This window comes from Vombatus ursinus, unplaced genomic scaffold (genome assembly GCF_900497805.2).
Source record: "Vombatus ursinus unplaced genomic scaffold, bare-nosed wombat genome assembly UNPS02014833.1, whole genome shotgun sequence".
In the NCBI taxonomy this organism is placed as follows: Eukaryota; Metazoa; Chordata; class Mammalia; order Diprotodontia; family Vombatidae; genus Vombatus; species Vombatus ursinus.
The window spans coordinates 8,467,908-8,484,010 of record NW_020954611.1 but is presented as its reverse complement, the minus strand read 5'-3'; the positions used below and the strand labels follow the sequence as shown (position 1 = coordinate 8,484,010).

The window sequence follows — 16,103 nt, the reverse complement described above, 5'->3', positions numbered from 1 at the left end:
ATGCCTAGTAATAAGATCTCTGAACTAAAGAATATGGACACTTTGGCCACTTTCTTAGAATAACATGGAGTTGTGTTTGGAGTTGTGTGTAGTAGTCTACAATGACAGGGCTGTGACACTATGATGGCCAGCTGGTTCACTGTTGGGAAGGAGAAGAACTGCTGCCATCTTCTGGGAGATGAGGAAAATTGCTGGAGAAGTGAGCTACAAACAGAGCAACAAAAACTGGAGGCCTGATCATCAGGCCAAGTGAGTGACATCACATTGCTTGGATGGCTACAGGAGCATTGGAAGGGACGCTGACATGGAAGAACAACTTAGGACAATATACTAAGCGACTGATGCATTGATGATTGATAGGCCACTAGGAGGGTTGTTCATTGGTAAGTATTATTGCTTTATAAGTGCTCTGATATGAGCCTGGTTTGTATGCTTTCACCTTAGATGTGGTCATTCTTTGAGCCTTGCAAACCACTTGACAGAGGTTTTCACTACTGTGATGAAAGATACCTTGCTTATTGTCTGAATAGAAGAGGAATTTCCGATAGATGGAGAAGTCTTTTAGCTGTTCCTGTTTGCATATCATGATACTATGCTGACTGCATCAAGCCCCAGAGTATTACAGGTTCTTCTTAACAAAATCTACCACCACTCAAAAAAGAATGACCTAAGCATTCACAGAAGAAAAGTCAAATGAATAAAAAATGTCTGTTACCCAAACCACTGTATCAGTGGTATTGAGCAGGGTAAGCCTAAGCAATTGAGTCTCCTGATCTTCCTGATGAAATGTCAGGGTGTCAGATTTGAATAGCGCTATAGGCTGGAAGGGGCAGGTAACATAGATGCTAAGATGTGCCCCTTTCAGACTTTAAGTGAGCACGTTTGCAGTTTGTAAAGGTCAGGCATGTTGCTGAACAATTGGGAGAGACAATGGACTTGGGTTTCTGCCCCTACAGATTTGGGGCTCTGAACTTACCTCCTTTTCAGTAGGCTGAAGGCAACAAGGACTATCACTTATTCCATTGGAATGGCACTCACCTATCTCTTGTAGCTGACTGACCCATGTACAAATGCTATTCACCCTTCTCCATTTTGGCCTTCAAAGTTCTTGTTTGAATGTCTGCTACCACTACAAAGATCTATATCTATATCCACAATGGCTCTATCCAGGCACAAGCCCAGGTTACAGGCATAAGGCCCAGGGTTCCAGGTATAATGGCAGTCCTCCTATTCATTGTTGCCTAATGTTCCAGTATTTCTCCTCTTGTTTTAAAAAAATCTGCCACTGCTGGCAATATCTGAATATGGACTGATGCCTGATACCACATTCCCACACCTAATTTTGAACAGTCAATGAGAACTCACAAGACACCACCTTCCAAAGCATAACCTATCTCTCACATTGAAACAATTACAGGGTAACTCTATCCTTCACACACACACACACAAAACACACACATACAGTTCTCCCTAGGCCTCTAGGGGAGGCTTCCCTGAGATTGGTTGCATTACCACATTGGACACCTTGTGATGGCTCCTGCTCTGCCACTCCAGTTTGTGACTAAGCTGAAATTTTAAGCTAGGTAAGTGCTAGACTCTTTCAGAAAGAACAAAAACCCTCACCCAGGACTAGCAGGATGCCTTCTCACTTCTTGCTCACAAAAGTCTTGGCTCTGAAGCTCATTCTCCTAAGCAGCTGGATCATTGCTCCAAGCACCAAGCTCTCTTTCTTTAATCCTCTCTACCCAGAAAATTATGGTCCAGGAAGCAATATCCTTCAATTTCTCCCTTAGGCTGTGTACAAACTCCTATGGCCATGTGCTTTTGCTTCAAGATACCATTGCTGATTGAGGAGGGAAGAGGTGAGAGAAATCCTTTTCCACCTTTTGCTGTTCTTTGAAACAACTTGCTGTCTTCATGACTGACTCAGCCAGGCTTAGTTCTCCATTTGTAAACTCTCAGTCTCTCTCATTGGCCCATGTAATTAAGTGCACAGAAGAAAAACACAAAGGTCTTTGACCTGTGGCAAGACCATGCCATTTGCCCAGCTGTATTCCAGGCCTTTTCATATGCAAACATAGCCACTCAAAGACTGAAAGGACTTTTTGCCCTACTCCCTTATAAATGGAAAATATGGACAGTCATAAGTTTGAAAGGCATATACCACAACTTTATTACCTACCCTTATGTCCTACAAAAGGTGACACTCAAAGTCTGGCATTCTATCATTTCATCAAGTGGAATGAGGAATTTCGTTGATCAGGGACAGTACACTATCATAAGGATTGGATGAGCAGCTCATTGAATTAGTCTACCAGTCCATGTTTCTTGGGCCAGTACTGTAAATGGATAATGAGCAGGACCCAGAACTGGATACTAGGAAAAGAGTGGGCTGAATTTTATTTGGGAAATTGTATGGTGCTTTCAACAATTCCAAGCTACTAGCTGACACAAAACACCACCTTTTTTCAACTGTGCTTTTCTCTTAATGTTTCCATATGGCTGCAAATCAGGAAACACTGCAAACTCCAAAGAATAAATGTTGCAATGGAGAGAGAAATGGTGAGTATTAGTAGGCTCCAGGACACCATTGACGAGTTGTGTGCAAGTGGTATCTGGTATATCATCTAGGAAATATACAATCAGAGGTAATGAGCTGGTTGAGTGTAGAGAACCAGGGATAAATACTCCGGACCTGAGTGCCACTCTGTTAACTCTGACTCTGGATTTATTCTGCCACCCCAACAAACACTGGCAGGTAGGGTACCCAGAGTGAGGAACTCCCTTATAAGCTGGATGGTAACATGATAAATGCTTTTATAAGAGTAGTCTGGAAGCAGGGTAGATCAGAGTAGGGAAAAAATAGTCAAGTAAACTAATTAGGAAACTCTTCCAACTCTTATGAGGTGATAAGGGCCTAAATTTGGAGAAGTAGTGTCAGAAGATGTGGATTGGAGACCAGGCTCAGTCACTTACTCTGTGTGGGACCTTAAACACCTAACCTCTTGAGATCTGAGTTTCATCTGCTATAAAATGGAAGTAATGATACACAACTTGCCTCAAAGTGTTTATTTACAGAAAGCTGGGAAACAATTTTTAGAGTAAGTGTCTCTGATAAAGGCCCCATTACTCAAATATATAGAGAACGGAGTCAAATTTATAAGCACACAAGTCATTCCCCAACTGATAATTCAGATAAAGAAATGAAAGGTATCTATATTCATATAAATGCTCTAAATTACTATTGATTAGAGAAATGCAAATTAAAACAACTCTGAGGTACCACCTCATACCTATCAGATTGGCTAACATAACAGAAAAGGAAAATTATAAAAGTTGGAGGGGATATGGGAAAATTGAGACACTGTTGGTAGAATCATGAACTGATTCAACCATTCTGGAGAGCAATTTGGAATTATGGCCAAAGGACTATGAAATCATGCATACCCTTTGATCCAGCAATACCACTATTAGGTCTGTATCCCAAAGAGATTTTTTTAAAAAAAGGAAAAAGGACCTATTTGTACAGAAATATTTATAGCAGCTCTTTTTGTAGTGGCAAAGAATTGGAAATTGAGAGGATGCTCATCAATTGAGGTATAGTTGAACAAGCTGTGGTATATAACAGTAATGGAATACTATTGTGCTATAAGAAATAAAAAGCAGGTTAATTTCAGAAAAACCTGGAAAGACTTACACAAACTGACGGAAAGTGAAGTGAGCAGAACCAAAAGAACAATGTACATAGTAACAGCAATATTATATGATGATCAACTGTGAATGACTTGTTTTTTCATGTTTTTTTTTTCTTTTGGACTGTTTCTTCTTTTACAACATGGCTAAAATGGAAATATTTTTACATGACTGTACATATATAACCTATATCAAATTGCTTACCATCTTAGAGAGGTGAGAGGTGAGCGAGGGAAGGAGAAAATTTGGAACTCAAATTAAAAAAAATGTTAAAAATTATCTTTACATGTAATTGGGAAAATATTATTTAAAAAAAAACAAAGTGTTGCTGTAAGTTTTAAGCTATTAAAATTTATAACAGGGGCTCTCTTTACTGATTCAATTCTCCCTGCTCACGAAGCCTCTAAGAATAGGTGTTCCCATAAATGGAGGCATGATGACAAAAAGGCAAACAGTGATTCCATGAGGAAATAAAGTAGATCTGGCAGTCAAGAGATGGATACCATAGACAAAGTTAAGGACATAGAGGAACAGATGTGGTGATCAATAAATTATTGTTGTTGTTGTTGTTATTCAGTTATGTCTAACTCTTCATGACTCCATCTGGGATTTTCTTGGCAAGGATACTGGGGTGGTTTGCCATTTCCTTCTCCAGCTCATTTTACAGGTGAGGAAACTGAGGCAAACAGGACTAAGTGACTTGTTCAGGATCACACAGCTAGTAAGTGTCTGAGGCCACATTTGAACTACAGGAGATATCTCAGGGCTCTTGGGGGAGCTTGGTAACTCCTTTGTTCATAGCAACCAATGAAGGGAGGGGAGCCTTTTGAAAGCTACAGATGCTTTAGCGTCCTGGCATTCCAGAGTCCAGATATGTAGCCAGTGCAGTGTTGATGTCCCAAGAAACAGAGAGTGACCTTCAGGACCCCTGCCCAGTTGAAATAAGGACTCATCCAGGATTGATGCTATTGGACATGAACTTTGTGGGACCAATGTTATAACTGAGCTAAGTTGAGCTTTCTTTCTCTAGAGACCAAGGTGGTATAGGGAAAAGTATGACTGAGGTATTGGAGAAAATATTTGTTGTTGTTATATCTTTGAGGTAAATATCCCTTTGTAAAAGCTAATTGATAGTAAGTGGTTAAATGGAACTAGGATGTTAGCCACTGGCACCTAACAGGGGAGGAACACACCAAGTGGAGACTTGAGCTGATGGCAGTAGAGAAGAGAGGACTTCCAAACTCAAGGTTATCCTAGCATCTTGACTGGGGAGATATAGTAGCCTGGCTCTGGGAGAGAGAGCCGGAGCATACACTCTACATATGCAAAAAGAGTAAAACACTGTATCTAAGTATTCCTTTAAGTCAAGGTCATGTAACTAGGGCTCAGTGATATAGAGCAGATTCAAAGGAAAAGTAGTATTTCTAATATGGGGAAGCTCAAATAACTCTGATCATGCAAATCTATCCTAACCATATCTGTTTGACTAACAAGAAGGTAAGAGACAGAATTAGAGGCCAAATCCATTTCCATAAGAAAGGCCTTAGTTTTTATTCTACCTACTTTCCTAAAAAGAAAAGCCTGAAAAGGGTTTTAGAGTAAAGAAAATATTATTTCTTTTTTTTTTCAATTTTTAACATTTTTATTTGAAGTTTTGAGTTCTAAATCCTATCTCTCCTTCTCTCCCTCCCTCCCCTCTCCCTTCCCTGAGATGGTAAGCAATCAGATATAGGTTGTACATGTGCAATTATGTAAAATATTTCCATATTAGTCATTTTGTACAAGAAGACTCAAATAAAAGGGAAAAAAATGAAAGAAAGAAAGAAAGTGAAAAATAGCATGCTGCAGCCTGTATTCAATCAATATCAGATCTTTCTCTGGAGGTAGATAGCATGCTTCATCATTAGTCCTTTGGGATTGTCTTGCATCATTGTATTTCTGAGAATAGGTAAATCATTCACAGTTCTTCATCAAACAATATTGTTGTTACTGTGTACAATGCTATCCTGGTTCTCTTCACTTCACTATGCATCAATTCATGGAAGTCTTTCTAGGTAAAAATATTATTTCTTAGTACTTTCAGTTGAATTCAATTCAGTTGAGCTTTAAATATGCCTCCAGACAATTTAACAAATGTAATTTTACAAAGTTCTGATAGGTTTGTGCGTGTCACAAAAAAGACCTTCCCCAACCCAAAAACAGTAAAGAAAAGGAAAGAGAAAAGAAAAATCAAACTATCCTTCTCAGAAGTTCAGTTGATCTAAAGCTTTCTCTGAACATGTGGGTGTCACCCCACAGAAATTAGGAGGTCTGTGGTTCACTGGAAGACACTCCCTCACCCTTTAGATAAGAAACTAAGCTAATTTGGCTTGGTGTTTCTGTGTCAATACTGCTCCATTGGCTCTGAGGGCCTGTGGTCTCTCTCTCTCTTCTACAGAGAAGTCCCTTTATTCTGGGCAGCTCAGTTAGGTACCAATACTGGCTCCAAGGAAAGCTGGGGTTCTTCGTCCTCCTCATTTTCAATGGAAGGGCCCCTCTACTCTGAACCATCCCGCACAATTCAAGTTTAATCGTAATCAACTTAAAAAGGAAAATAAAATCAAATCTTCCTATGTCGGAAGGAAAACTTAGTCCCCACAGAGATCTCAGAGTATATGGGACTCTTTTCACAGGGATTAAGGATATGAGATTAACAGGAAGTCTGCAAACTGTGCTGAGTGAAAATTCTTCCATGATTCCCTCAGTGCATAAGGCCATCCAATGATGGCTTTAGATAAAATTTCTAGGTTTCTCTTTTGGTACATCAAAATTTCTCCAATGGTACCTTTACCATAGAAAATCCCCTTGGAGGTCCAAACATAATTCTTCTTAGTTCCTATACCAAAAGGCACCCAAAATTTCCAAAATTCCAAAAAGGAATTAAGCACAGGGTACATTACTCAACATTTTTTAGGCCAGCAGGTAAACCTTATCCTGTGGACCTCAGTAAGACTGTCTGGAATCAAGTTGGAAATAAGGCAAGTCATTGAAGACTGATTAAAAGAAAAATGTGAACATTTACAAACTATTATAATATAGGCAGATATATAGGTACTAGTAATTTTAAGTATGTGAATTCTATTTTATTAGCTTCAATACTTGTACTGGGAATAGTAATAAAATACATATCAATATATAATCATTCATTTTTTTATTAGTAAATAATCATTCAAACAAGCAAAAGTTATTTCAAAAGAACAGATCTGACTTTAAAGGAAACACACCAGAAAAAAACTGATTCTATAATTATAGGATAAAACAAATAACAAAAGCTCTTGGTGGAATCTTTCCACTGGGTCCTAACAAATGCAAAAGGTCTTAAATTTATCCCAGGCAAGGCCCTCAAAAAGGACTCTGAAACTGCTCTCCCAACCCCTATTTACATTAGCAGAGCAAGGCTGATCAACTTATCCTCATCATTACACACACACACACACACACACACACACACACACACACACACACGTGTGTATGTGTATATATGTATGTATTTTAAATACACATAAGTATATTTTAAATACAAGGTAATTTGGGGAGGGAGGCACAAGTAGTTGGGGAAAAATTTCATGTAGATGGTGGTACATAATCTGAGTTTTGAAGAGAACAAGGTATTCTGTAGGGGAGGCAGGCAGACATGATTTCTTGTCCTAGTGGTGCCGTTCCAGATGGTACTGGGGATAGAGCAGCAGGACGGCTGGTCAGCTGGATGAAAAACATGGTCTGGGTCCAGTTCGTGTTCACTCATTGGCCAACGGAGCTTAGCCTTAGGGCAGAATTCTAAACTGAGGATTCACAGAAGTAAATAGGACACTCTTATTATTATTTTGTTATAGTTAACATTCACATTTTGAAACAAGCTGTAAAAAAAATGAACTGAGAAGGATTTTCTTTGGCCAAAGGGCTGCAGGTGTCTATAAAGCTATGCAGCACAGAATATAATGGCCTAGGGGACTCTGACAGGGAGTGATGATAGCGCCACCTGCTGGAAACTGAGGAAAACTACAGGAAGAATTCTCTATTGATTGACCACAAAAGGCAATGCCTATTGGAAATCTTATCTAGCGTATGACTGGAAGTGACTGAAGTGATATATTGGTCTGTGAACAGAGACTTACATATCTATGAATACTATTGTCATTTCTATAGCTTATTGGTTGTTGTCCTTCATTCTGGAAGAGGACCAAAATGACATCACTATGCTAGAATCATAGCGGCTCAGACCAACGCGAGAGCTCTGAATATTCTACCACAGGTTGGGCACAAATAGTCTATGTGAACATTTGGGGTGGATTCTCTACGTTTGTGCATGTCACATTTCTTTTGAGTGACTTTCAGTTGTGCTTTGCTCACAGAGCACTGCACCTTCTCTGATGCCATGCTGGGCGGTCCTTTGTCAGTGTCTCCCATGTCCCTCCATCAATTCCAAAGTTCTTAAGAGAGACCTTGAGAGTGTCCTTGTATTGCTTCTTCTGACCACCATGGGAATGCTTGCCCTGTGTGAGTTCTCCATAAAATAATCTTTTTGGCAAGAGTAAGTTTTGCATTCAAACAATGTGGCCATTAGTTGTGCTCTCTGCAGTAGAGTTTGAATGCTTGGCAGTTTAGCTCAAGAAAGGACCTCAGTGTCTGGTATCTTATCTTGCCAATGATCTTCAGAATCTTCCTAAGACAATTCAAATGGAAGCGATTCAGTTTCCTGGCACAGCGGTAGTATACTGTCTAGGTTTCACAGGTATACAACAATGAGGTCAGCGCAATGGCTCTGTAGACATTTGGCTTGTGTGTGTGTGGTGGTGGTGGGGGGAGTGTGGAACTACCCACACAAATGTGTAAAGAATACTCAGGATGGATTTGGGCAACTATGGGAAGTCCAGTTTGGCTAGAATGTAGAGTATGGAAAGGAAATTAGTGTGAAATGTCTGGTAAAGAAAATCGTGGAAGCTCTAAATGCTAGGTGTAATAGCTTGTATTTGATCCAAAAGGAGCAATACATATTTTTGAGCAGAAGAGTGAAATCATTAGACACATGCCACAGGAAGATGACTCTGGCAGCTTTGTAGAGAATAAATTAGAGAAGAGAGAGACAGAGGAAAGGATACCAGTTAGGAAGTGATTTTTAATATTCTAAGCAAAAGATAAGAGACTTGAGTTAGGGTGATAGAAGAATGAATAGAGAGGATGAGATGAATGGATATGACATTTTATTGATAAGATATTACAACTGATTGGCTATGAGGGGTGAGGGAGGGATTCTTTAAGTTCTTAGTACTCCCACCTTAAATTGCTTTAATTATTTTGTATGTATTTTCCTTTTGCTTATCTGCATCCCTCCAGTGTCTTGTAAAATCTTGAGGGTAAGGACTGATGTGGTTTTGTTTTCATATCCCTAGTATCTAACAAAATGCCAGTTACATAATGGGTGCTAAATGGCTGTTGAGTTCAATTGAATTGAAAGAGGGAAGAGTTAAAGATGTGTCAAGTGTTAGTGTTATAGAATGGTCAAAGGGGATGAATTGAGAAAAAGGGAGCAGACTGAGCAATTTAAAAGATCCCTGGTACCCTTTCCAGAACATAGTTTCAGTAAAGTGGTAGAGGTGGAAGCCACACTTTTGGTTACTAAGGAGTAGGTGGGTGGTGAGGAAAGAGAGGTAGCCAGTATAACCAGTTTTTGAAAATTTGGCAGTGAAGGAGAGACGAGATATGGGGGAAGAGTTTGAGGGGGTGGCAGTCTAGGGAAAGTTGTGTTAAATTTTAGATGTAACCTGTGAACATTTGTAAGGAAAGTGGGGGAAAGGGAGAGATGGGTGCCAATAACATCGTGATCACAAATGAATAGGTCAGCCTTGGCAGGAGAGAGGGCCACCAAGAAAGCCTGAGAATGTAGACATAATTTTAGTTTTATTTAATGACATTTGGGGAGATAATTCTTTTTTTTTAAATGTCCCTGTTTTAGCTGCCTTCTCTTTCTATTCCTGCTGTCTTATTCTCCCCATGACAAATTCTTTCTTGTACCTCCATTTTAAGAAAGGGCCCAGACCAGCCATGCTTAACTTTCCAGATTTTGCAACCATGCCCCAGCTCACATGAATACCTTTCCTCCTTCCATAAAACCCCCTTTTCAGCTCCCCTTTATGTGTTGTCTACCTCTATTTGAAGGTAAGCTCCTTGATGGCAAATAGTATAAACACTATCTTTCTGCTTGAATTGTATTTGTATTCCCAGCACAGCACAGTGCCTGTCATATAGTAAGACTTTATATATGCTTGTAGACTTGACTTTAAGATTATCTCTATATCCGATAATGAAGTTTCAAACAGTAAACAGGAGTTTTAATGAAGAAAATAAGGGGAAAAAATAAGGGGATTGGATTGATCAGCAGTTCTCAAAGTGTTGTCTGGAGTGGGGACACCCAGATACTTTCAGGGGGTCTGAGGGTCAAAACTCACTTCATAATAGTGCTGAGACATTTTAATTTATAATGGATAAATAGCAATAGATATAACCCACATAAACAAAAGATCTTTGGGGGAATCCTCAATAATTTTTAAGAGTGTAAAGAAGTCCTGAGGCCAGAAAGTTTGGAAACCACTGTACTAGATAATCCTCACTGTCCTTTTCACTCTAAATTCTATATACTCCTATATCATCATACCTGAATCATCACCTGTTATTCTCAAATCTATGTAACTGTTCTCTGTAATATTTTAATCTGCCAGAAGGTGTCACTCTTGACCTGAGAAATTGTTCCTTTTTTTTTAAAACTACAGTTAACTGGCAAGAAGACACTTGCTGCTTGGAAGGAAAGCTATGGCAAATTTGGATAGCATACTAAAAGGCAGAGACCTTACTTTGCCAACAAAGGTCAGTATAGTCAAGGCTATGGTTTTTCCAGTGGCAACTATAAGGAGAGCTGAGCGTTGCAGAATTGATGCTTTCAAATTGTGGTGCTGGTTTTGAGAGTCCGTGGGGCAGAAGGGAGATCAAATCAGTTAATACTTAACAAAATTAATTCAAACTGTTCACTGGAAGGTCAAATACTGAAGCTGAAGCTTAAATACTTTGATCACATAATGAGAACACAGGAATCGATGAAAAAACCACTGATATTGGGAAAGACTGAAGGCAAAAGGACAGCAGAGGATGAGATGGATAGATAGTGTCATGGAAGCAATGAATATGAGCTTGGACAGACTTCGAAAGGTAGTGGAAGATAGAAAGGACTGGCGTGCTCGATGGGGTCATGAAGAGTTGGACATGACTGGATGACTGAAAAACTGGTAAGAATCATCATAGCAACAAGTCAAAAGTCCCTTAGTTGATATTATCACAAATTCATAGAATATTCATAGAATCCTAGGGTTGGATGAGACCTTAGAGATCCATTTATTCAGTAATATTAAGTGACTATTATGTGCAAAGCACTGGGCTAGGCACAAAGAGGTGTCATAAAAATAAATAAAAGTTTAGAATCGAGTAGAGACAATTAGACAGGGACAGATAATTACAATACAAAACCGAACCAGTAACTGAAGAAGAGAAGTAAGAACAAGGTATTATGAATGAGATGCTCTCAAAAGCAGGGTAACGGGCCAGCATTTCTCTCTCTTTTTAAAAAAATTATTTATAGTATTTCATTAAATAGTTCCCAATTGTATATAAAAATTTTAATATTCATCAAAAGATTTTTAAGTTCCATATGATCTACCTTCCTTCTACCCCTCCCCTTCTTTGAGAAGGCAATTTGATATCAATTAAGGGGTTAGCATTTCAATTAAATTGTGTTCTAATATATTTAAAATTGAATTACATTTGTAAACATATTAGACCAGTTTGTAGCATGTTATAGTGGAAAGATAACCTGTAACTATAGCCCTGGGTTCTAAGTCCAACTCTGCTACTGGTGGACCTAGTTGACCTTGGTTACAACCCTTACCTCAATTGCCTCATAATGAGGATGATAATACTTATCTCATCTGTATTTAAATATGGTGGTTCCATCCTTCTCTAATTAATCATAGAAGGTCTACACATCTTGATCAGATCAGACAAAAAAGTGTAAACTAGGTGTGAACAAGTACTTAATCAACTTAAAAGGATTAAAGTTCTGTGATCATTGGATGAAGATGGGTAATAAGGACACGGGAAACAACTCGTTATTGACTGAGATCAAGTACCACTTCTTGGGCTACAGTATAAAGAGAGTTTGACTCAGTCACTCTTACCTTCCACCTCAATAAACTCCAGGAGTTCTTTATTACCTCCAGGATCCAATATAAAATCCTCTTTTTTTACTTCAAAAGCCCTCCATATTCTGACCCCTTCATTTCTAGTCTCTCTCTCTCTCTCTCTCTCTCTCTCTCTCTCTCTCTCTCTCTCTCTCTCTCTCTCTCTCTCTTTCTCTCTTTCTCTTTCTCTCTCTCTCATACACACACACACAGCACATCCAGTGACCTTTGCCATCTTGCTATTCCTCAAACAAAGCTCTCCATTTCTGAAGTTTGCATTTTCACTGGCTATCCCCTCTGCCTGGAATGCTCTCCCTCCATATCTCCACCTCAGGGCTTCCCTTCATAAAATCCCGCTATGTATGAGAAGCCTGTTCTCCTTAATGCTAGTGCCTTCCCCTTAAGATTATCTCCAATTATATATATATACATATATATATATAGTACATATTTGCTTGCATGTGGTTATTTTTGCCTTTCTTTGTCTCTCTAGCACTTAGGGGTATGTAGAGATCACATGTGGTAAGGGGTGATTAGGGGTCTCACAAATCCTAGCATTGGGCATCCTTTTCTACTTTTCTCCCTTTCTCCCTTTGTGTAGTCTTCACGAAGGTGTAATGTGCCATAATTTACAAAGCCTCTTCCTATCCCATTGCTTACGTGTTCATACACAGTTCATTCACATATTCCTTCATATACAGGGCTCAGATTGTCCTCAGGCTGCCTTTGTAAGAGTCCATAACCAGCATTTCTCTCTATTTCAAGGGGTCATAGTTACTGAAATTGCTTCCTTCCTTGAGTGGGTATTCTTCGGTATCTGTCTGTGTCCATGTTTGTCCTCAGTTTGTCCTCAGTATGGCCCTCTGTTGTTATATTGTTGTTTTCCACAGGTCTAGGCCCTCCAATAATGTGGTCAATGGAGAAAGAGTGGGGGGTAGAAGAGAGAGAAACTCTCCCCACCCTCTCAAGAGTCTAAGAGCATTTCTCTCTGAGGGGCCTGACCCTGGAGGTCACTTGCCTATGGCCACTTCAGTATTTGCCTCACTGCTCTTTTATGCTTCACCAATCAATTACGAGATGTTTTCTGTGTAGTTCTTCATTCAATGATCAATAATAATAACTGGCATTTGTATGGCAATTTAATTTTCAAAACAATCTACATATACTGATCCTCACAACCCTGTGGATTAGGTGATATTATTAACCTTATTTTCCAGACAAGGAAACTGAGGCTGAGAAGTTAAGTGACTTGCCTGAGTCACACAGCTATACATGTCTGCAGCTGGGATTTGAACTCAGGTCTTTCTGACTCCAAGCCCAAAGCATTTTAATCTCCTTAAATGATTATGGACTTGTTATAACTGTGGTTGATTCAGTCCTGGTTTTACAGCTTTCTGTGATTAATTGGAATTGGAAGTTGGAACCCTACTTTTACATATGAAGGATGATAATACCTGACCTTCCTCCAAAAAAAAAAACTGGACCAGTTGATCTCTAGAAATTCCTCCTCTAAAATTCAATGGCAGCAGCTCAACTAGAAACATTCAAAGAAAACTCAGAGAAGAGGATTGTGGAATAGAAAATATAGTAGAAAAAGAGATTAGAATTACTATCATTCCCAGTATTTTGGGTGAGGTGAACATCATTATACTTTAAAGGTCCAAAATTAATTTTAAAGAATTGGGTAATTACAACAGTAATATTCATAAAATACATAGTTTAAGCTGATTGCCAAGTCATCTTGTCTAATTACCCAAGAAGTGGGGAGTCTTCATTAAATAATTTTAAAATTTGCTTTAATTGAATACCACTATTGTTTCCCATACTGTTTCCTAGTAGAGTTATACCAAATGCTTTTAACAAATAAACCAGTTAGGAAACACCAACTAGGAAAAAAAAAACCAAAGTGTTAAAATGTTATGTATTTTATCCAGAACCCTTTGAACAAGAAGGCAAAATTCAAAGTTTATTTTCATAGTCTATTGCCATTTGCTATAAAACATCTGATGTGTGTGTGTGTGTGTGTGTGTGTGTGTGTGTGTGTGTGTGTCTGAAAAAGTCTGGGAGGGGCATAATCTACGGAGGCCCCTCCTGTCCCATTGATAACACGTTCATTCACAGTGAGCCCTTCTAAAACAGACTAATCCCCCAGGCGGACATTCGCACTACCCTAATAGGCTCCTCACCTCGAGCAGAACTCGGTAAGTTCAAAGTACTAGGAAACATGGATATTTGCTAGAAATTCTAGGATTGCTTTGTGGAGAGGGGGAAGAGAAGAGGTTTAATTAATTGGCCAGGTACCGTACTTTTCCTCACGTTCCGTGACTCCCAGCAGGTGCTCTCTACACAAAGGATTTCAAAGTATATACCAGTAATTTTCTTGCAAGGAAGATCAATTGAAGAGCTGGGCGGTAGACCTTGGGGAAGGGTGGTGCTGATTGTGAAGGGAGGTTCAGCTGGACCATAGACCCCTAACTTACCTCGGTGTCACAGGTGCACTAATGGAGGCGGAGTTCCCAGGCTACTCAGAACCCCCAGCCCACGGACGTGGGCCCCTAATGGGACTAAATAAATTGGGGGGGGTGCGGAGAGGGGGATGAGAAGGGAAGGTTCTATTAGGCTTTAGTTCTCCTGGTTAAGCCGTCTTGCTGTCTGTGTCTCTGGTCGCAGGTCCTGGGGATGCTCTTTGCAGATCCCCTCCTCTGCTGAAGCTGTCTAGGTTACTGAATGCCCGGAGCATCTCGAAGCGGCAGAGATCCCAGGCAATGAGGTTTTCCAGGCTGTCTTTCCCCATTCTGCTCCTCGGCTGCTGCCTCCTCGGGGCATCGACAGCCAGGAAGAACAAGGATAGCACACGGGGAGCGGCCGAGTCGGTCCCTGGCCCCACTGGGGGCTCCTCGGGTCGCTTCTCCAACCCCGAGCAACATGCGTGTAGCTGGCAGATCCTGCTGCCGGCCCCCGGAGACTCGTCCGCTATGGGCGCCGAGGGAGCCGGCGCGGGCAGCGAGCTCGCAGTGAGCTGCCAGAGCCCGGACGGGTCGCGCTACCAGTGCGCCTACCGCGGAGAGCCGCAGCGCTGCGCCGCGTACAACGCCCGCGGTCCGCAGTATTGGAAGCAGGTGGTGGGGAAGCTGAGGAAGAAGAGGCGGCCCTGCCACGACCCAGCTCCGCTCAAAGCTCGGCTTTGTGGCGGCAAGAAGGGACAAGGGGCTGAGCTCCACCTGGTGACCCAGCCGCTCGACGCCGCCAGTGCTGGGGCCAGCTCGGCCGCCACCACGCACCCCGGCCAGGGCAAGAGCAAGAGCAAGGGCCGCGCAAGGGGCCAGAGTCGTGGCCGGGAGCCCGCCCACGGAGCTGAGGAAGGAGTGAATCTTCCCCGAGCCCCGCCGCCGTCGGGGACCCCGGCTCTGCGCGGCGTGGCCAAAGAGGAGGGTCCTGGGAAGAAAGGCAACGGGGGCAAACGCAAAGAGACCCCGCCATCGGACGAGGAGAGGCCCATGGAAGCTGGGCCAGCACCGGGGGGCCCGTTGGAGTTTAACGAAGAGTTGACAGAAACCTACTGCGCAGAAAAGTGGCACTCGCTGTGCAATTTCTTCGTCAACTTCTGGAATGGCTGATCCGAAATACGGCTGCGGGGGGAGGGGGAAGGGAGAGGGGAAGGGGGGGCAAAGGGAGAAAGGGAGAAAGGGGGCCTGCAAAGGGAGTGGTTGAGAAGGAGTGGGGACGATTAGGGAAGAGTCCCCAGGGCAACAGTAGAAGAATGAGTCGGAAAATGGGAATAAGCACAGAAGAGCTCAGGTTCTAGTCTGGGGACTTTGGGATGAGGGAAAAGGGGATGGAAGGGATTATTGTTAGGAAATTTAAAGATGTGAAGGTTTGGGACCCTAGCAACATGGTGTGGAGAACAAAACCAAATATATATCTCTATACATTTCCATAAATATATATCTTCATAGAGATACGGAGAACTAAATACATATCTCTATAATCTCCATGAGATATATCTGTATGGATATATATCGAAATATATAGAGTTGCCTAAGGGCAGTGAGAAGTTAAGTGACATGTTCATGGTTATACATCTAATATGTGTGTGGACACGACGTGAGCCCAGGTCTTCCTACTCCAAGGCTGACCTTCTGTCTG

General features: G+C 41.2%; 1 protein-coding gene across 1 annotated transcript; it reads left to right on the top strand.

The window, feature by feature from the left end:
- The first annotated feature begins 10,917 nt into the window (after positions 1 to 10,917).
- FGFBP3 (fibroblast growth factor binding protein 3) lies at positions 10,918 to 15,581 on the top strand. Its single transcript, XM_027839899.1, has 3 exons — positions 10,918 to 11,009; positions 14,079 to 14,158; positions 14,628 to 15,581. The coding sequence occupies exon 3, from the start codon at positions 14,723 to 14,725 to the stop codon at positions 15,572 to 15,574; it is 852 nt and encodes a 283-aa protein (XP_027695700.1). The 5' UTR covers positions 10,918 to 11,009; positions 14,079 to 14,158; positions 14,628 to 14,722; the 3' UTR covers positions 15,575 to 15,581.
- Positions 15,582 to 16,103: the final 522 nt, after the last annotated feature.